The 20,995-nt window shown below is 56.4% G+C and overlaps 1 protein-coding gene across 2 annotated transcripts; it reads right to left on the bottom strand.

Annotated features, from left to right (window-relative positions):
- Positions 1 to 774: 774 nt before the first annotated feature.
- Positions 775 to 20,393, bottom strand: USHBP1 (USH1 protein network component harmonin binding protein 1). Of its 2 annotated transcripts, none has more exons than XM_088147350.1 (15): positions 20,112 to 20,393; positions 16,911 to 17,059; positions 15,250 to 15,368; positions 14,480 to 14,604; positions 13,923 to 14,135; positions 12,993 to 13,085; positions 12,608 to 12,732; positions 11,208 to 11,348; positions 10,053 to 10,147; positions 9,047 to 9,152; positions 8,157 to 8,421; positions 6,657 to 6,854; positions 5,689 to 5,810; positions 4,003 to 4,125; positions 775 to 3,597 (listed from the first exon to the last, which is right to left on the bottom strand). In XM_088147350.1, exons 1-15 carry the CDS (start codon positions 20,118 to 20,120, stop codon positions 3,270 to 3,272), a joined length of 2,211 nt encoding a protein of 736 aa, XP_088003476.1. In that variant the 5' UTR covers positions 20,121 to 20,393; the 3' UTR covers positions 775 to 3,269. The 2 variants fall into 2 exon arrangements, with proteins under 2 accessions (XP_088003476.1, XP_088003477.1); XM_088147351.1 differs by having other exon boundaries at positions 16,911 to 17,056; positions 20,112 to 20,392.
- Positions 20,394 to 20,995: the final 602 nt, after the last annotated feature.

Consider the following 20,995-nt stretch of genomic DNA (forward strand, 5'->3'; position numbering starts at 1 on the left):
CTAGGGAAAGAAGTGACCCAAAGTGCGTGAAAGGGAAGTCTGCGTTTTGGTGCAAGGGCCGAGAGCCGACAGGACAACGATGAGCAAACTGGAAACGTGGAAAGCCACGCGTAAAAGCCGTGCTTCTGCCAGAACTCAGCTCCCCAAAGTACGCTGTGGCCTCCTCGGCTTCCTGCCCCTTCATCTTCACAGCAAGCCTCGAGTGGATCGTCCCCGTGGATTACTTCAAACGCTCCCGGGGAGGCCCTCTCCGGCTCCCTTCCCTGGAACAAGGCCACCTCCCGGGGCCCTTCGGAACGGCCTCCCCCCGTCTGCAGCCGGCCCCGACCCCGCAGGCCGTTGGAAAGGCAGTCAAGATCGGCTGTTTCCCGGGGCCTTTGGGTGTGGGGGCGCAGCGTTCCCAGCTGGTGAAATATATTTTAGTCCTGACTGTTATTTACTGTCATTATTTTAGTTGACTTTAGGGGTACGTCCTAGTTTTCGTTTGTATTTTTCTTTAATGATATTGCACGCTGCCTAGAGTCCCATTGTTTGAGTTGGATGACCGTATAAATGTTCTAAATAAAATAAATAAAACAAGGGACACCCGCACAGTGTGGCTGATTCTTACACATCCCTTGTAGAAAGATTAAATCCATATTTCAGGCCAAACCTTGCAAGGCTATCCCCACAGTGCCATTAATGGCTGGAGGCCACCGAAGACACCCCAAAGCCGTCCGCCACTCCAGAATTACAACATCAGCTCCCTGATACGGTTGGTAGAAACAAAAATATTTAAAAATACTTTGAATTCACTTGATGTATACTTTACTTTGTAACGGTGTCTTCAATAAAGTTGGGGGAAAAACATGCCAATCAGTTGTACAGCAAAGGATCAGGTGAAATAAATGCCGTGCCCTGCAATCTTCTTTGCGTAAAAGAAATGGATCGGACAAGAGTCATATTGATGTTTTCACTGTTTTCATGGAGCCCAGGAGGGGAACTCAAATTGTGAAACTCAATGCACAAAAGTCTTACTAAGAACCTGGATGTGCTAGATGGGCCTGGTTAGCAAAGCTTTGATTGTCCAAAGGTGAGATAGAAACTAAGACAAAATCCCCCACCACACCCAGCGACAACACGCACAAAAGTTGGTGTCACTCACCACCTAGTTGGAGACTGCACAAAACTGAGAATGTACAGTATTTTGTCTTCTTGCAAGCTCAGAATGAACATACTGCGTTCTAGAGGCTTCACTGAATCGGGGTGTCCGCGGGTTAGGGCCAAAAAAGTCAAGATGGTGGCTGTGACCGTGCAAACAAAGCTCTGCCAGTCTTGATGGGCCTTGTGGTGACCATCTTGACTTTTTTGACCTTACCCCACAGACACCCCTGTTTGAACCACTGAAAATGATCTGTGATCATGCCTAAGGTTTCGCTGCCCAGAACAAAACTGACCGGGCTCCCAGAGTGGTTTTATCGGGTCAGGGTAGGGCGAGGCTAGCGCACGTTGCCCTCGACCGCTCACGGCCTTCGTTCTTCCCTGCTCTTTCCGCCCTCCACGCTTCTGCCCGGAACAGCCACACCTGACTGGCATCCAGAGCGCAACAGAGCCCTTTGGTTCCGCATCCAGCCCAAAGATGCTTGTTTAGGTTTGGGCACAATAGCGGCTCTGTGCCAGGCCCAGCAAACGCACAACCCGCTTGGCAGGTGCCTAAAGCGTAGGGCGAACCTGGGCTCCCCAGGAGTGCCCTCTCGCTTGAAGCGGAGTGCGCCGGATGGCCACTGAAGGCTGATGACTACCTCTAATTTGGCCCTCGGGGCTGCCCCGAGGCCTCTGCGATGTCATGGGGCTGGATGGAGGTGAGCCCTCCAAACGCCGCTTGCTCGCCTGTCTTACAGCCCGGGGGCCTTCAGCCCCCTCAGCTGTCCGGCTCCTCCGGGGGTGTTTTCTGTGGTTGCCTCTGGCGCTCTTGCCAGGACCAGTCAGCAGGTCAGGGAGGGGGTGGGCAGCCACCCCAAAGGATCGCGTGGCTTTTGTTTTTAATTCCAGCCACTCTGCTCAACCCATTTCTAAATCATATGTTTTATATATGTGTATATATTGCCATCAGTATCGCTCTGCATCTCCTGGGCTTCCTTGCTCCCTTGACCGCATCCTTTGGTCTGCGTCTGTCCATTACATGCCGTCCTTCCCTCGTCCGCGTCCTTTGCGGCAGTTGTTCTCCAGCCTGCGTCTTGCCTCGCCCGCAACTGCTCAGTGCCGCCCTCCTGCCCAGCCTGCTTTTTCATACTTCCCATTCCTGCAGCTCCGCTCACCTGGGGCGTAATTCTTCCACAATTTCTTTCCTTCTCCAGTTTCCCTTCATGCTGTTGGGAAATTAAGCTGCTTCTTTTTCAGTCAGGACTCGCTCTTGCAGGCGTTTTGCTCCTTTCTTTGGCTTCGTTCCTTTCTTTCCATTCTTCCTACTCAGCAAGTCTCATCACCCAGATCCCCCGCTAATTCTCCCTGTTTTATTTTATTTTACTATCGTACGTCTTATTTATCACATGCATATGGTTCCTGTTTGCTCAAGCCAAGGGCAGTGGGGAGAAAGCCTGGCTGGCGTTTCTGTGTTCGTCGCGGAGAACGTGACGGGCCCAGCCCTGCAGCCGCAGCAGATGCCTCGGAGTGGCTGGGTTTCCTGGCGAGGAGCCACCAGAAGTGGCAGCCTGGGGCATCGGAGTGGCAGGAGCAGCCAAGCTGAGGAAGCCCTTGTGGGCGCCCTGGCATTCTGCCCTCTGCTGGCGCCTGGGCTCCTGTTTACTGGACTGAGCCGTTTCTGCCTCGGTACCAGTTGTGGTCGTTAAACGAAACTCCCCCCTCCACTTTTCTCTCTCTTCTTCCCATCAGCTCTGCTCCACAAGAGCTTCGTTCCCTTCATTCGGTTCTAGCCTCCCCTTCCTCTGTTTCCTTCTCTGCTCTTCTGCAGATGAGGGCTGATCGGGAGACAGAGGACCAGGACCGTCTCAACTGACAGCTGCCGTGGTTAGAAAGCCGCTCTGTTCCCGAGAGCTTTTGAGAAAAACCGTGACAGGCCGAGGGCTCTTTACACACCTGGAAGCTGTTTCTCACCGAGCGAGGCGGCGCAAAGAGTGTTGCGTGATCCAGGAGCCACTAAGAGTGATGCTCCATCCTTTTCTTGAAGTCTGAAGGCCAGAAGGGTCCAGAAGGGAGCAGATGAGAATCAGGGCGGGATGGTCACGTGAGGGTCCCCATTTGAAAAGATGGGAGGGAACACGCCGGGGTCTTCAGTGGGAAATGACCATCGGGGACGCCTCCTGGCTGGCCTGCAGGCGTGTTTGCGTGTGCCCAGAAAGCCTCACTTTCTCCTCCGTAAAGAAGGACGTGGCTTCCAAACTCCCTGGTGGGTCCAGCATTCTCATGTCCAGCACTGGGGCTTGGGGGAGGCCGGTTGGTGCCCCAACGGGCACTCGGTCCTGCAACTGCCGGAGGGTTCGCATCAGGGCCTGGCGCTGTTTGGCCTGGTGCCCGCTCATCAGCCCCATCTGGGCCTCCAGCTTCCCCACCTGGCTCTCCTGCTTCCTGCGGGCCTTCTGGTAGGCGAGGAGCAGGGCGCTGCAAGGAGAGAGGGGCAAAGGAGTGGGCTGAGAGGGGGCCTGGGGACCCCGGAGCAGCCGGGGGAACCGCGTGGCCCAGGGAAGAGACGGTGGGGCCCAAAGCAAGCGCGACACTCCTCTGAGCCTTCCCCAGACCCGGCGTCCCCCCGATCTGCTGGATGAGGGTGATCGGAGTTTTAGTCCAACATGCCTTGGGTGGGGCAAGAGGCTGCAGGCCGTTCCATGCTGCCCCTGCATCTGGTAGACTGCTGCTGTACCTGGTGGTTCAGTCTTAATCCCACCCCCCTCATCAATTTGCCTAGAACATTTACAGGATGTAAGACCAAGAGTGAGCTCTTGGGGTCCTGCAGGGCCACAGGGTGAAGAGCTGTCAGGGAAAGGGGGAGCCTCTCCCCTAATTTACCTGTGTGCTTGGAAAAAGTCCCACAGGAGCTCCATTTCTTGTGCCTCACGGGCCTTGCAGTCTCGGCTTCGCTCCTCCAGGTCAGCGAGGAGGGCCTCGAGCCGATCCTGCAGCCTCCGGATCCTGCAACGAGCCGAGCCGGAGGAGGACATGAGGACGAGTGCTGAGGAAGCCCACCCACCGGCTCCCAGTGCAGGGAGAAGGGACAATGGAGACGCCCCCCTGCTCTGTGCCCGGCAGCCCCCTTGCTTCGGTTGGCTCCAGCATGCCAGGAGGGCACAATGGGGGCCACAAGAGGGAGATTTGCTCTTGTAAGGATGCATTCTTTGCCACCCATCCGAAAAAAGGGTGGGGGGCTAGATGGGGGGCAGAGAGTAAAGGCTCACCCCCTGCGGGCCATCTGTCCAGCATTTTTACAGGGAGATTTAGTTTTTAAAGGGTGGCAATGCTGCTCTCCTCGTGAATGGCACTTGATGCTGGGGGTTGGAGGGAGCGCAGTTCCACTTCTGCCCAAGTTGCCGAGGTTCCTATGAGCGTTACTTAGTCTGGGGCGTGGGGGGTGAGACTGCAGCCATCACCCCCTCCTCGCTTTTCAACTATTTTGCTCACTCAGAACTAGAGACGCAGGGAATCAACATCGGTACGGATTTCTCTCAGTCAGAAACAGTCCCTGAGCTGAAGCTTTGTTATCTCTGCAAACGGGAATCTCAGAATGTCACAATGCAATTCTCCCATTCTTTTTTTTAAAGATGCACATTGGAGAAAGGATTGTATGGAGGTGCATTCCTATGGGGGAAACTGCTTGCAAAAATGGGTTCATTAGAGACAACTGCAAGCAAACCTCTGTTTCCAAAAACAGGCAGAATGAGACACACAAACTTTTACTCTGCGCTGGCTGTGGAATGAAGATTTAAGATTTTTATCACCAGAAACTGAGATAAACAGAAATGGAGAGGGTTCATTTTAATATCGATTGTAAGATTTCTAGAACCACCTAGAGATTATTATGTAAATCACAGGCAACAATATTATGCATGATATTTTCTATCCTGCTAGAAACTTAGAAAGAAACTGGCATTTGTATGACTGGATGTGATTTGGTTTCATTCCTGCACGTGGACTTTATATTCAACAGGGTGCAAGAGTGCTGCCAATTTTATTTTTCCATTCTGAATTCCAGGCCTGAAAGTCTTGCATCCCACGGCTGGGCGTTGCACATTGGACTTCGGGTCCCTGAGTCTTTTCACAGTAAAAGAAACAAGCAATTTGATCTGCGCTGCAAGAGACGTGGATGGGGCCCTGGAGGCCTAGCTAGCAGGAGTGGCCCTGAGAGAGGCTCATGGGTGCTCCTGGCCTGGCATTGCTCTCCTGGTCTTCAGCGGGCAGGGTGGGGAGAGTGTCTTTCCCAGCCCAATCTGGGGCATGCAACGTGGGGGAGGGCCAGCCTGCGCTTCTCTTGGGGGTCTTCTGAGCAAGGATCTGACCCCAAGAGCTTGGCATTCCCTTCCCTCATAACTGAACAACATTTTTACCCCAGGGGATTTTTCCCCTTCAATATTTCTGGGTCCCCCGAGCCCTCGATGCCCGTCCCAAGCCAGCGTCTCCTGGAAATTTGCCTCTCTGCAAATCAGAGGTGGGGCAGATCCAGCTCCCGGCAACTGGGTCAAGGCCTCTGGTTCCACTTACCGCGCCGAAGTGTCCAGTAATGCGAGCATCGATGCTTTTGGCTCCGTCTTGCCCAGGCTTCCATCCGCGTTCTCAGACGCAGCAGGAGGGGACCTCCTAGACGCACCAACGGGAGCACGCTCCTAGGCACCGCGGAGGAGACAGCATGTGGATGAAGAACGCCTAGCAGGGCAAACGCTTTCCTGCTCAAGGGCGAAGCGTGCCCAGGAACCAGCTGCCTTTCCGTACGAGGGGCCCAACCCGTCCGAACTCCCCTCCCTGGCGTTCGCTGCCTCTTCCTCCCGTTCCGGTTTCATGGAGGCTTTCCAAACATTACTTCTGGAGCAGGGGGACGTCCAGCTGCCCCCGCTTTCTGCTCCTGCCTCCTTTCTGGCACTTTCCCCCATCCATTTCACGTCGACGGAGCAATCTCCGCCACAGAAGCTTCCCCGTAAGAAACTCGAGGTGGCTTTCTTGGTAGCGTTTTGTCCACGTGGACCGGGGCCCGTGGGGAAAGCAAACTTGTAGCTCTTGTGCCTGTGCCAAAGGAAGGCTGGCGAGCACAGGAAAGGAAGCGAGGCGCACAAGCACGTGTGGACATTGGGCAAGCTTCTGCACCAAATCAGCCCTAGCGTGAGCCCAGCAAGATTTGCCTTTTCTGCAAGGACTATGAAACGCAGAAAGCAAAAAAGACGCCAGCGTGCCTTGAGGAGGGGAACGTTGGCCAGTCGCGCACGAGCATCATTCCGTGCAAGGTTGGAAACCCTAGAAGTGGGGCAGGGTGGTTTCCCAGCGGACCAGTGGAAACAAAGCTGGGTGTCCCAAAGGTGAGATGGGGAGCAGGTCCACAGCAATCCTTCAAGCTTCCTGAAGTTCCGGGAGTTGGGCCGAGGGGCTCCTGGGCTGGGAAGACGAGCCTTCCAGCATCCCCGGAGGGGGCCCACCCGGGGCCCGGGATGGGGACAAAGGGGACCGAGTGAGCCTTTTACCCCAGAGCTGCTGCCACTGCTGCTGCTTCCAGAGGAGGGAGCTGGCTGTCCCCGGAGGTCCTGCTGCTCCTGCTGCAAGGTCTGGATCACCAGCAGGCACGCAGCCTCTTGCGCCTGGAGCGTGTGCGTCCCCAGCTCCAGCCCCTGCTTCTCCTTCACCGTGAGATGCAGCTGGGTGCCCAAGTCCGCCAAGGCCTCCTGGGTTGGGGCAAAAGGAGGGAAACGGTGGAGGGAAAGAAAGGGGGCACAGAGCCTCCCTGCCCTGGACGCTCGTGGGGAGCAGGAGAGAGGGTGGAAGAGGCGCTCTGGGGGCCCCCCAGAGGATGCGATCGACGCTCACAAGCCACAACAGCCAAACCCCTTCGGTTCAGAGGAAGACTCCTTCCGAAGACCAACCAGTCGCCTGCTATGGGTGAGGCAAACGAGAGAAGACGGGAACTCGGAGTGTGCAAACTGGGACCAATTCGAACATTCAAATGGTTCGTTATATTTTATGTCAATTCGGATGTCTCAGTCGATTTGGACTGAGTCTCTGAGTCAAACCCAATTTAACTGGGGCCATTAAACCCATTTGCGTGCCCAGAAAGTATCTGAATTGGTCCAAACTGGGAGGGTCTTGATTCGATTCAGCACCCTGAATTGTTGCACAGTTGCACAGTTGCACAGACGTTTGTCGTATCCTGATCGCTTGTAATGCAGGACCTCAGGCCCAGAAACTTGCCTAGGTCTGATTCAGATGCGCGTCTCAAGCCCTACAGGAGGCTTGCAAAGTCGCTCTGCAGGGAGATGGGCGGTGACAAATTTGGAATATAAATAAGTATACATAAAATTAACGTGAATGTGGCCCAAGCAGCTGGGCTGGTGGGGGCTGCTAAGTTATATCTCCCTCGGAGTGCAGAAGTTGGGAGCCACAGAGAAAAAGAGTGGCCTGGATTTTGCAGAGGGAGGAAAAGGAACCTGGAGAGGAGTTCGGCTTGGTTTTATATTCTGTATCTGCAGAAACCCTGTTCTCCGAACGCAGCGGTCCTGGCAGGGCGCGAGAGAAAGCAACTGGTGAGCTGTACGGCAGCCCAGGTTTTGCAGAAGCATGAAATAAAAGTTAGGAGGAAAACCCTACAGTGGTGTTTCTCAACCTCAGCCACTTGAAGTCTGGGGAATTCTGGGAGTTGAAGTCCACCCATCTTCAAGCGGCCGTGGTCAAGAAACACTGCCCTACAGGGAAGGGAAAAAAAGAACTAAGGAAACAGCTCAAGGCAGACTAAGGAGGGCAAGGCGGAGAAGTGAAATCCTCATGGAATGGAGAAGGACGGGATAAGTTCCCGGTCTCTGGCTGGCATGCGGGAGATGCTCGGCTGTAACGTTTTGCTGCAGGTTTCCCGGGAAGGGCAGGGCTCCGGAAGCCCTGTGCCGCTGCCCACCTCTCCTTCTCCTCCCCACCCAGTCGGCCTCAGTGCCGTTCAAGGATGACGGGAGCTCCCTCCCTGTTTTCCGCGTGCTCACCCGGGCGGCGTGCAGCTCTCGCAGCAGCTGGGCCTTCTCCACCTTGGGCTGGGGGTCCGGGCCGGGAAGCGCCTCCTGCATGGCCCTCCGGCCCTCGGCCACCTTGGCCCCAATCCCCGCATTGAGCCTGGCAGCCACAGAGTCCAACCCAGGAGGAGGCTGGGGGGCGGGCAGCTTCAGAGACCCCTGCTCGGCCCGCAGGCGCCTGATGCATTCCCGCAGCCTCGCCTTGGCTTCCTCCTCCAAACCAAGCAGCTCCAGGGAACTGAAAGGAAAGTGGGTGTCGGGAACCAGAGGCACGGTCCTGGTGGGCTTCCTCCTCAAGGTTCCCCCATCAATGACTAAATAGGTTGTTGACTGACCTGCCCGTGCTTCTCCCCAGAACCGAGATCATCCCGCGCGTCTTCCAGAGAGAGAAAGCGTCTGTGGCCCCATCAGGGGCAGGATCCCCTGGCTCACCCCTCAAGAGGCTGCCATGTGCTCCCCGCCACCCCCCGAGAATTCAGGCATGGAACTTTTCTGCCCCCCTGAGGAAGCTGAGGACCAAATCCAAAGTGCCTTTTAGCGCTAGACCGTGGTTTTGGGAAAGGAGGACCCTGGATGAGTGAGGGCGGACCAAAATCTCCAGGAATGGACGGGGTCTGGTTGTCCTGCGAACGCGACGACCTCAGTTCTGTGCCAAACAGTTTGACAGAGAAAGTCCACCTCTAAGACTAACCCGATCCCTCCAGAGTCGTTTTGCACGCCAAGCGCATCTTCCTCTCTGGATCTTCCTCTGTCCACCCCAGCCCGGCCCACTCTCTCCCCCCTCTTCCTCGGTGGCCCACAACTGATGCCCAGCCCCAAAGTCACCTTCTGAAGACCCCCCAACCCTCCAGTCCCACCCGTACCTCTCTCGGATGCCATCCTGCTCCCGGGAGCTCTTGCTGGCTGTGCTGCACGCTTGCAAAAACCGGTAAGCTGTGTCCAGCGCAGGGCTGGAGCGGTTGGGCCCCCCTGCCAGGAGATGCCCGGGAGGGAGAGTCAGTCCCAAGGCCCTCGCTCGGACCTCGAGGCAGGGGAGGGAGTTGTGGCCATTGGGGGAAGGACCAGCAAGAGGGCGCTGACCCCGGCGGGAGACTGGGAGCGGGTCCTCGAGGAGAGCCGTGCTGGTTTATGACGGTGGAAAACTGGGAGGAGCCCGCAGCACTTTTTCCGACTCACCCTTTTTATTGGGAGGCACAGGCTTTGGCGAGGCTCTGCCCACAAGCCCCCCGCCCCACTGCCGCGGTCTCCCCCCAGCACAGCTCCACTTGCTGTTGCCCTCAACTCAACCACGCGGCATCATCTGGGTGCCACGGAGAACCCTGCCCCGTGCCTTCCAGGCGGGTCTTCCAAGCTGCACGAGGAGAACTCTTTTAAGGCCTCCCCCAAATTGCATCCTTTTCCTCTCCCCCCCTTTTTACCTTAGGGCCCTGCTATTTTAGCCCGTAACCTGAGCTCCCCAGGTCTCCCAGCCATGCGTGGAGCCTGGTGCCCAAAGAGCGGGTGTGAGAGCGACAGATGTTTAAATAACATCTGTAGAAGAAACCAAGAGGATTGAGGCAGGTTGGGTGAGCTGTCATTTTGGGCTTGTGATTGTTTCGGTGTTTTCATCCGGGCCTCAGACTGCTTTGCTGTAGTCCCCTGCAAGGATGTTGGCATGTTGTGGTCAGAAAAGTCAAGATGGCTTCAATTGCTCCATGCCAGCTGCCATCTTGTCTTTTTTGACCACACCCTGCCCCAAAGAGCTCTCTCCCTCCCCCTTCCCTGCCTCTTTTCACAGCCTTTTGGGCAGGGGTGGAAGGAGTTGGACGGGGCCCAGCCAGCTGCTGGGTGCGTGAGCGAGAGGCAGCCCCCACCGCTGGGCGGCCTCACCTGCCCAGGGCGCCCCTCCGCCCGTCTCTGTGCTCGACTCGTCCTCCGTCGCCGTCAGCGCCCACAGGGTCTCGAAGGCCTCCAGGCAGCGCTCGCTGAGGTGGTCAAGAGGGGGGGGGACAGGGGCCACACAGCTCCAGGCTCAGGGCCACCGAGACCCAGAGACCCAGCCCCACCGCCCCCGAGGAGACGTTCCTCTGGCCGCTCCCCCCGCCCGTCACCCAGACTGAGCCCAGCTGCTGGGAACGCAGGAGCCTCCGTGCCCATAACGCGCACGGCTAGTGTTGGGGGTGGCTCTTTGCACTGGTTGGTGTCCCAGTGTGCAACAGCACCTCCCGCTTTGACCTTCCCCTGCCCCGTCCAAGGCCCCGTTCGAGCACAAGGCCCGGCGTGGATCCAGGGCTAGGGGCCCCGCCTAGCAGCCCTGCGAGGCAGGTTGGGCAGGCTGCCTGGGGAATGTCAGCCCCCCACCCCGGGCCAGGCCTTGGCCGTGGACCTCCAGCCCCAAGGCCACCCCACGTGGCCGGGCTGGGCTGCTCGGCTCAGCCTCAGCAGCGGCTCCAGTTGAAACTGCTTCTGCAACTCGGTTGAAGCCGGGGCCCCCTCCGGCAGCTGGCACCTAAACCCTCTTCCTGCGGCCTCCCACCTTTCCTGGTTTCCAGGGGACCCCTGTCCTGTGCCATTATTGATTTATTGATTGATTGATTTAAATTGATTATAGCCGCCCACCCCCGTAGGCTCTGCTAGCACACCAAACACAGAAAATACTACGGAAGAGAAACTCAGGTTCACGGGGCAGCTTGAAGGTTACTTGGGAGTAGAGAGCCACTCACCCCCCGCCAGCTGGCTCGCTTCACCCAGTCATTCTGTTCTGCTCCCAAGTAACGCAATGCACGGTGGCCTTGAAGGCAAGAGCTGAGCAGCTGCTGGTTGTTGACCTAACTGACATCTCTGTCCTGAGCAGCTCTCGGCTCCTCTTTACCCTGCCCCTACCCCTGTCTGAGGCAGGATTCGCACCCGGCTCTCTCCCGTCCGAGCGCACCCTCTCCCCACGAAGCCCCGTGGTGCCAAGCTTTGCCCTTCCCTCCCAGGGGGCGACCCTGCTTTGCGCGGCTCAGCGGCAAAGGGGGCCTGCGGGTCTGACCCGCCGCTCACCTGCACCGGGCAGCCAGGGCCAAGGCGGTGTGGTCGGACTCCTGGCGGCCGAGTAGCAGGCTGATGCGCTCCGCGGCCGTCTTGGACTCCTGCAGCGCCCCTGAGAGTAGCCGGTTGAGCCTCCCCAGCCTCTCCACGGACCTGGGCGGGCAGACAGTCCTCGTCACGGAATGGCGACGTTTACACTTTTGCGGCTCTAGTTTGTAACCCGCGTATTCCTTGCTACAACCAATCCTACCGGGGAGCCGCTGAAAACGACGTGCAGTGAGCGAAACCATTTAATAAATAGTCGTAACGGGGTTCAGTAAAGCCATATGCCGGCGTTTTTCAGCCTCGGGTGCTCGAAGGTGTGTGGACTTCGACTCCCAGAATTCCCCAGCCAGGACAGTGGTACAGCAAATTGCCTTTTGCTACACTTTCTTCTCCTTCCCCTTTAATTCTTTGGGTCTGATACTTTAAAACTGAGGATTATTCCTTCCTTTGTTGACATGTTTTTCAACCAGGCTGGCTGGGGAATTCTGGGAGTTGAAGTCCACACATCTCCAAGCAGCCACGGTTGAAAAGCCCTGATGTAGAATGTGATGGGAGAAGACATGAACAAGGAGGTGGAGCCAAAGGTGCAGCAGCCCTGGATTAAGCAGCCCTCCTCCTCCTCCTCCTCCTCCTCCTCCTCCTCCTCCCACAGCAAACTCGGAAGGAGAGGAAGGGGCCACAGCAGGTGGGTGGACGGAGGACTGGGGGCCACAGAGACGCACCTGCCAGAATTGGGGAAGGGGCCTGTGAGAGGAGCAGGCGGCTCTTCTCCAGAGAGGCGTGACAACAGCAGCAAAAGCAGCCTGAACCTGGGAGGGCGACGAGGGAGGGGAGCCTTTGGGTGTTCAGAGCCACCAGGGAGGGGGGGAGGGGGGGCTTCCTGGGAGAGGCCGTGAGCAGCTGGCTGGATCAGGAGGGCTGGGCGCCTGCTGGGCTTTCGGGCAAAGGAGACCCCCAGAGAAGGCCCAGCAGATTCCCAGGGGGGACGAGGATGCCCCCCACCCCCCAGGCAGCCTCCTCCAGAGAACTGGCTCGGAAGGAGGGGCTGGGGCCGAACCAGAGGCTTGGGGCCTCTCCAAGACCTCCGCAGGGCCCCCTGCTCCTTACGTTGTTTGCCAGATCTGCTCCAAAGCACCTGGCAGGCCAAGGGGGGCCGGGGGCACCATTAGATACCCCTCCCTGGGAAGCCTTGGGTCTTCATGCACACATCCCATTGCTGAGACTCTTTCAGAGATGGGGGGGTGGAACCCAGGGTCCCCTGCATGCTGAGCAATCCCTCCACTTCAACTGCCCCCCGAAGCTTTGTCGCCCCCCAAGAGCAGGCTGCACATGACCCCCCCCAAGGAGGGCGTCTGGCGCACACCCACCTGTGGAGCTGCTCCAGGGTGCTGTGGGTCTCTGTGGGTGCAGAGGCTGAAAGGGTGCAGGCAGGCTGGATGCTGGTGGCCCCCTGGGGGGCACGAAGGCCATTCTGAGCAGCCCCCGAGGGATCCTGCAAAGCAAGGGCACGTCAAGAGGACAGTGCCCCCCAAGGGTCGGAGGATTAGCTTCATTTTATTGAACTCTTCCCCCCCCCGCCACCGATAACCCAGATCTGATGATCGCTTGCTCAGTGAAAAAGAAACAACCAGAATCACTGCAAACAGACCAAAAAGTTGGGAAAGGCTCAGATCTTAGAGAAGAAACCACTTCTCTTTTGAAGCGGGTGCTGAACCCCCCCCCCATGCCTGGGAGTGGCTCCAGTGCCGGCACCTGGGCTCCCCGTGGCTCTCGTTCCCCGAGCGGGCGGGGGGCTCCGTCCGAGCGGATCTCCACCCTGGACAGGCTGCTCTGCAGCTGCTGCACCTGACCAAGACAGGGGAGCAAGAATGTCATTAAAACCCACGGCCCTTTGAGCCCCCCCCAAGCAATTTCCAGCAGGCCTCCGAAAGGCAAAAAACGGCACAGTCAGGAACTAACTTACTGGTACCTGGGACTCAGCTGTTTGGGGGGCTGCTGCCCCCCCAATTTCTGACTAAGGACCAGACAAGGAAGACCCTTCCCTCGGGAGGGCCACCTGCAGGGTCCACGGAGGGGGCTTCTCAGCTGGTGCCCCTGCAGATTGCGCTTCCCCAGGTCTCTGGGGTTGGAAATGTGATCCGGAGCTTTCAGCAACACTTTGGGCTCCGAGGGGTTGGATTTTCTCCCTGCCAGATCTGGCGTGGGGGGCAGCAACAGCGGGAGAAAGTTGGTCCCGAGGCGCTCTCTGTACTGGGGGGTGATCTCAGCGCTGTACAGGGCACCTGCACGCTCAGGGTTGCTTTGGACTGGAGTGCCAAAGAAGCCTATCGACATGGATAAACTTTTGGGGTTCATCGGTCATCACAATAGTGCCCACAGGCTGGGACTGGGCAGCTCCTGCTCACGAGGGCCAACAGCAAAGAAGCACACCTGGGTTCATCCCTGCGAGTGCCGTCGTGCAGGGGGAGGAAAGACCCTGCAGATAGGGACCGGGGCGATGCCCGAAAGAAGTGGCGGGGCTGTGGCCAGAGGGCTGCGGCCATCGCCTGGGCCTTTCTGACCCCTCCCCGGCCCAAAGGCCCTGATCGGGGCATCTGGCAAAGGTGCCGGGCGGCCCTTTGCTCAACCAGTTCCGACTCATAGCTCTTGGTGTCCCCTGCCAGCCGTCCTGGTGCCCTGTACCTTCCTCTGGAGCTTGCTCCGCTCCTCTTGGTAGGCCGAGAGGGAGGCGCCGGACCGCCGCAGGGCCTCCTCCTTGGCTCCCAGCTCGGCTCGGAGGGCCGCGTTCCTCTCTTTGTAGAGGGCCACCGTCCTCTCGTAGGCGGGTGCCGGAGCCTCCTGGCGGAAGGGCCGTAGGCTGCCCGGCTGGAGTTTCATCAACTTTGCTTCCAGGCCCTGGGACAAGTCAAGCGATTTGCAGCTGGCCAGCCCTGGCAGGACCACCCCCGAGCCCCCACCTTTGAGGGGAGACAGCTCTGCCCCCTCCCTCCCGGGCAGAGGGACAGAAGGACTAGCCAGGCGGGACCTCAAGAGACCCAAGAGGCAGCGCCGGCTGCCGAGGTGCAAACGTCAAAGGCGTTGCTTGTCTTTCATAAGAACAGGGAGCAGCGTTCGGTTGAGTGAAATGATACTTTATAAAAAGTGGGTGAGAAGAAAAGTCCAGCACCCCGTTCTGTGGCCCTCCCTGGCTGGAAATGGGGGTCCAGTTGCTCCCCCCATCCCTCCCAGCCCCTGCGCACCTCAGCCACCCGGGGATATCCCTCCAGCTCGGCTTCCGTGCTGGGAAGGCAGCTCCGGTACGAAAGGACGACGTTCTCCAGGGACGTGACAGCCTTATGCACATCGAGAAACAGGTCAGCCTTGCCTGGGAGACAAAGGCGGACGTGAGAAGAACGTTCCTGATCCTCGTGGGGCAGCTGGACTTCCCCCGTTCGCGTCAGTGAACTCCAGGTGGGCGTCTGGGTCAGCCACCGGAGCCAAAGGCCCCGGGTGGAAGGCGGGTGGCCTGGGAGGCCCAGGCTGGCAGACCAAAAGGCCACCCTGGCTGGGGGGGAGCAGGAGGGGGGGGAGGCACGGCTGGTCTGAGGACGGAGGCGGCCCCCAGGCTGGCCCCGGAAATCTCTCCTCCTGGAAACGCTTTGATAGAGAAACAACCTGGGAGAAGGCAGGGAGGTGACCACCTCCTCCAAGGGAGACTCTCCCCAAATTCTCTCCAGGGGGGAGGATGCTCTAGCAATCCTCAATCGGTGATACAGCCACGGCCGAAACAAGCTGAGCTGTGGACTCCAAAAACTGCTTGGCGCTTCGGTTTCCAACAAGAACGAGTTTGACCTGAAGCCCAAGTCAGAAGCATCTTTCCAAAAGGAGGCCAGCCAGGAGAGCAAACCAGGAGAGGAATCAAGCAGCAGCAACGGTGGCATTTTTCTGGACTCCTAATTCACGGTTTCCAACCCAACGAGCTTCTCTTCCAAGCAAGATCCCGGCCACATCCGGGCGTGCCAGTTCTTACCTTCTTCCGGACCAGCTGGAGGTGGAGGCGGGCTCCTGGTCCGGCTGGCAAAGAGGGACGGGCATCGGGGGAGGCTGGCTGTGGACTCCGAGCCCAAATCGGAAAAATTCTCCTCCTCCCTACGGCAAGAAGAAGGAAGAGAGAGGCTGAAGCAGCCGGGCATTGCCTTGCCTGGGGAAGGACAACGGGGGGAGAGACGGTTGTGGGAAAGGCGAGGTCCTCTTCAGTCCAAACTCGGCTCCTGGGGATGCCACGGATACATCATCTTGTTTCTTGGAGATGTTTTTTCACTTCAGCCCTGGGATCTCCTGGTGGCTTCCTACCCAAGATTCATCCACGTTTAACGCTGCTTCGTTTTCTGCTGCTGCAAAGAAGGCAAAGATGGGGGTCCCCATTCCCCCAAAGGGCAAGAGTTTGTTCTGAGGAGCCAGAGCAGTTCAAGCATGGGTTTGGGGGACGGGGGCCACCATCCTGTGCCGTGTTTTCTCTTTGGAGGAGCTCCTCCCAGGAACGCTCCCATCCTTCCAAAGAGACGTGGGTTCTCGCATGACATGAGGCCCTGCGGGCTGCGCCGGAATGGAAACTGCGTAATAGTCTTCATATTGCGTTGGGGTTCAGTAAATTATTTAACTGCCGAGGTGGGCGAATCATCCTGAGCACAAAACAGCAGTCCCACTTTCCCGGGTGGCGTTCTGAGCCGGACACGGCCCTGGTTCAAAACGCTGGGTGAAAATGGGGCTGTTTGGAGCCCAGAGGATGTTAAGATGGCTCAGATCGGCACAAAACCTTCCTGTGAGGTTGGAACAGCTGTTGCGAAGTTGAAATGGGGCTCAAAACATGGCTTTCACGCTCAGCAGTAAATACAGAACAGTACAATTTTGTACACTAAGCTAGCGTTTCTCAATCTTGGCAACTTCAAGAGGCGTGGACTTCAACTCCCAGAATTCCCCAGCCAGCTTGCTTGCTTGCTGGGGAATTCTGCTTGCTTGCTGGCTGGGGAATTCTGGGAGTTGAAGTCCACACCTCTTGAAGTTGCCAAGATTGAGAAACACTGGACTAAGCTATACATGGTACTTTTTATATTAATGAAACAGTAAAATGTATTAGGATTCAGAAGAAATAAACTGTGCTGGTTTCAATTCTTCACAAATCTCTGCTTCTGTTTTGTTATATACCCTCCCGGCTTCAAAGCCTCTGGAAAATCATTCCCCTGGAGCATTAATCCAAAGCCTCCTGTCCAAAGCCAGTGTCCATTTTGAATATCAGGCATTGGAGGCAGAGAGCTGAGGGAGCCTCTAGTCGCCTCGCACTTGGTCACCGGCCGGCATCGAAATGCTGGACCAGAAGGACGGATCCAGCCGTGCTCCAGTTACCTTCTTGTTTAAAAAAGGGGTAGTCAACACATTCAATGATGCTAGCCAACATGGGTAAAGAAAGCCTCCTTGTGCAGAGGCAGTCTATCCCTGCAAAGCAAGACGATGGGAAACTCACAGAGACTTCCGATTCCAGTTTTGGGCTGTACAGAGGCTTTGGACTTTGGCTGGTGCCCGAGGCCAAACAGGACTTCTCTGGCACTTCAGACCATTCATGCCAAGAAAGCGGAACTCAAAGCGAAGGGTTTGCCGGGGGATGGAGGAGGAGAAGCCCCCGGAGAGATTTACCTGGCCTTGTTTTGCTGCAGGCGCTCGATTTTCCCCTGGAGACGCGCAATCGTGACCAGCAGTTCTGTGATGCGCTCCTCGTAGTGCAGGAGGGCTTCCTCGCCGGACTCCTCCTCCTGGTCTTCCGTGCCGGGGGGCTCCCCTTCCTGCTGCAGCCCATAAGAAAGAGGGGAGCATCCCACAGGGCTTCAGCCTCCCCCCCGATATCCGGAGGGCCCGACCTCCCTGGCTCTCCCCCCAGGCGCTGGGCCAGAGGGTGGAAGGTGAGACGGAGCTCTTTACGGGGCCTGCTTGAACGTGGTGCCTTTTGTTTTATTTTATAAATATTTATTTTACAAATTTTTCAGATAAATGAATGAAATGAATTTGGTAGGCACCACAAGACTTACTATGACAGGAATAAATCCGCTGATGTTATCCTTTGTGCAAGTTCTTCTTAGAGTCTGCATGAAAATCTACACACCCGGTGTTGGACTTCTAAAATGTATGCTTTTGAACGTCCTGCTTCCTAACATACCTATTTCTGCAATCAGTTTTCCTCCACGTCATACTGTTTTTCCTAATATTTGCAAGTTTGGTGTGCGTTTTCTCAAAGTCCTGTGTACACATTTTCAGCAGGGGAACTGTACTGCCAAATTCAGAGAAGTGTGAATGGCAACACCTATCTGCTTTCTGGCTCGTGTATTGCTTCAGAAAGTGCAAATTAAACTCAGTTTGCATTTAAGGAATGAATTTCCCTCCTTTCCCTCAAATACTGGAGAAGGTGTGACCGCTGTATCCTTCCCTTGTGTTGCCAAAGGAAATACTCTTTTAAAAAGGCCTTACTCTGGGGGTGGGGTGGGGGCTTCAGTTTAAATCACATTTTCTCATTTGAGCATTTTAACAGCTCTCATAGATATTTTCTCAACCTTAGCACCTTTAAGAAGCGTGGACTTCAACTCCCAGAGTTCCCCAGCCAGCCATACTGGCTAGGGAATTCTGGGAGTTGAAGTCCACACATGTGATGGAATGCAATAGCGGAGCAGCTTCTCAGGGAGGAAGGAGCACAAGAGCCAAGAGACAACACAGTCCGGAGCAGGAGCGCGGGAAGCGGAAGAGGTTCAGGATAGCCGCTCCCTCGACTCTCCCGGGGTAGATCCACTAGGTTAGAGTAGGGCAGGTGTAGTCCGGCAAGGTTCTCTCCATGTGGTGCAAGCAATAAAGGAACTGGACTCGGCTGGACTGTTCCCCTGCTGTTCTTGGGCAGGGCCTAGCAATATTTCTTAAAGTTGCCAAGGTTGAGTAACACTGGATTAGATAGATGGTAACAAAATCTCCTTTGGGTCAAATCCAAGTAACCTTATGTAGTTTTCTTGGCAACAGCGAGAAGCAGTTTGTGATGGTCTGGACTAGTCTGAGCGCGGCTGTTAACAATCGATTACCCTATTCGTTTTGCGTCCAGCCCTGAAGAAGGGCCGCCTGCAAATGTGGGAAGTGGGTAAGAAATAATTAAATACACCTGTTACAAACAGCATCGTCGTGCTGGATCTCGTCCCTCATCCTCCTTCGCATGGGGCCAAGCAGATGCCCGAGGGAAGCCCTGCCCTCTCAGCTGCTGCCAGAAATTGATGCTGGGACCCTCCTCTGAAGGCGTTTGGGGTCCCAAGCAGGAGCCCTGCTGCCGGACTGGGCCAGCGTGCCCATGGCTGACCAGCTGCCGTTGGGGTGCCCCTCTGGGCAGGACTGGCACAGCCCTACCCTTTGCTGGCAATGCTCTCCGGTACCCTGGCTCTAACGGGCCCTTTGGCAGGAGGCAGCACGGCAGTTTCTTCTTTGTCGCCCCCTGCTCCTTTGCAGATGACCGGGTAGGAGAAGAGCAAGCCGCCTTCCCCTTGCTAGGGAAGGTATGAACACTGACGATGTGTGATGGAATGGAATTATGAAGGCCAGGCTCAGGGAGATAAACATTTTCTTAGCTCCCCAGAAGAACGTGGGAGGAACAAGAGGATGAGACTGGCACCTCCCTGAGGAATTCACACTGTTGTGGCTGGAGGACTTTGGGAGATGGGGTGTGAGTCTGGGAAGATTGATGTCAGGCCTAGCCCAAGGAACTCCAAGAGACAATGCCAATTCAGTCCAGCTATGTTTATTAGCTACAACCTCTAGCAAGAATCTTCCCAGACTCAAACCCCATCTCCCAAAGTCCTCCAGCCACAACAGTGTGAATTCCTCAGGGAGGTGCCAGTCTCATCCTCTTGTTCCTCCCACGCTCTTCTGGCGAGCTAAGAAAACGTTTATCTCCCTGAGGCTGGCCTTCATAATTCCATTCCATCACACGATGCCCAGAATGCTTTACCACTTTCTAACCCAGCGTTTCTCAACCTTGGCAACTTGAAGATGTCTGGACTTCAGCTCCCAGAATTCCCCAGCCAGCATGGCTGGCTGGGGAATTCTGGGAGTTGGAGTCCACACATCTTAAAGTTGTCAAGGTTGAGAAACACCACTCTTACCCGCCCACCTGCTCCAGCATTCCCTCTCACTCACAACTTTGCACATCTGCAAGTGGTCGCATTTGCTCGGAAAGGCCCCCAAAGGGAGGCTGAAGGGCCCCAGGCGCCCCCGCTCAGCCCCCGCCTCGGCCAGAGGGCTGCCCCTTGCACTGCCGCGGGGAGGGCCCACAGACCCCCCTTGGAATGTGGCAGGAAGCGAGTCGCTTTTCCCAATTAAGCAAAGGAAGGGAAATGCGCAGGAGGCCTTCCTGTGTTTTCGCCGGGAACAATGGCCAATTTGTCCCTTCAGCGCGGCCTCCGCCTCCTGGCTTCAGGACCGAGGCGCATCGTTCCTGAGAAGGGGGCCGAGACTCCAGGCGCGGCCCTCGGTGACCCCTTGCAAGCAGGGCGGCTTCCTCGTAAGCAAATGGGGGGCAGCTTAATCGGGCAAGGCGCCTGTCCCCCAAAGCTGGGAGCGTTGGACGGTGCAACCAGCGGCAGGTCCGCTCAGCAGGAAGGTCCCCTGATCGCCACCGGTCTGGTCTATGGCAAAGGGTCCTCAGAGATCAACTAGTCCACCCCCTCTGCCCCACAAAGCAAGAGCTTGAAGTACAGCATTTCCTGCAAGAAAGGAGCGCTTCACCTCTGCTTTGGGCTCAGAAAACCTCAAACTGGATCGGACATTTTCCGTCAGGTCTCCCCCCCCACTGCCCCCCAGAAAATGCTCCCGTACCTTCTCCATTCTTCTTACTTCTGTCTTCTCCCCTTGCGGCAAGAGGGCACTTGGCTTGCTCCTTGCTCTGACGGATGGCGACAGGCTTTTCCTGTTGGTTTCCAGCCTTCCCACCTTCTCCACGTTTCCTCCTGGAGAGGAAGGGGCTGTGCTCTGTTGTGGCCTCGCCTCGCCTCGCCTCTACTCTTGGCCCAACGACGTCTTTTCAGGGCCGCGCTTATAGCCGCGCAAGCAAATCAGGGGAGAAAATAACTAGATTTTGCTTAAATATAAAGAACTTCAGGATAGTAAAATCTCTACTGTACAATAATGGCCCAGTCTCCCTAAGGAGCTTGTGGGCTCTGTGGAGGTGGGAGGGTTTAACACGAGGCTGGACCACATCCTGCCATGGATGGTTGAATTTGCTTTCTGGCACATTGTAGAGCAGTGTTTCTCAACCGTGGCAACTTTAAGATGGGTGGACTTCAACTCCCAGAATTCCCCAGCCAGCATGGCTGGCTGGGGAATTCTGGGAGTTGAAGTCCACCCATCTTAAAGTTGCCACGGTTGAGAAACACTGTTGTAGAGGGTTGGACAAGATGATCTTTGGGTCCCTTCCAATTCTGTGATTCTATGTTCCACAAAACAGTACAGCTTTAAATGTGGGCGCCAGTACTTTGAATTGGGCCCAGAAGATTACTGGTAACCATTGCAGCACCTTTAAAATAGGTGTGACTCTGAGCTGGCAGAATTGTCCTCCTGGCAGTTGCAGTGCTTCGTTTTGCATCAGTGGCAGCTTCTAGGGTTTTTTTTTAATGATTTTATTAATGGAATACAATAAAAAGAAAAAGAAATGTGCAGTTATTAAGAAAGGAAGGAAGGAAGGAAGGAAGGAAGGAAGGAAG

This window comes from Python bivittatus, unplaced genomic scaffold (genome assembly GCF_059951505.1).
Source record: "Python bivittatus isolate LINGU-HERP-01145 unplaced genomic scaffold, Pbiv_v1 ctg000500_np1212, whole genome shotgun sequence".
Lineage (NCBI taxonomy): Eukaryota > Metazoa > Chordata > Lepidosauria > Squamata > Pythonidae > Python > Python bivittatus.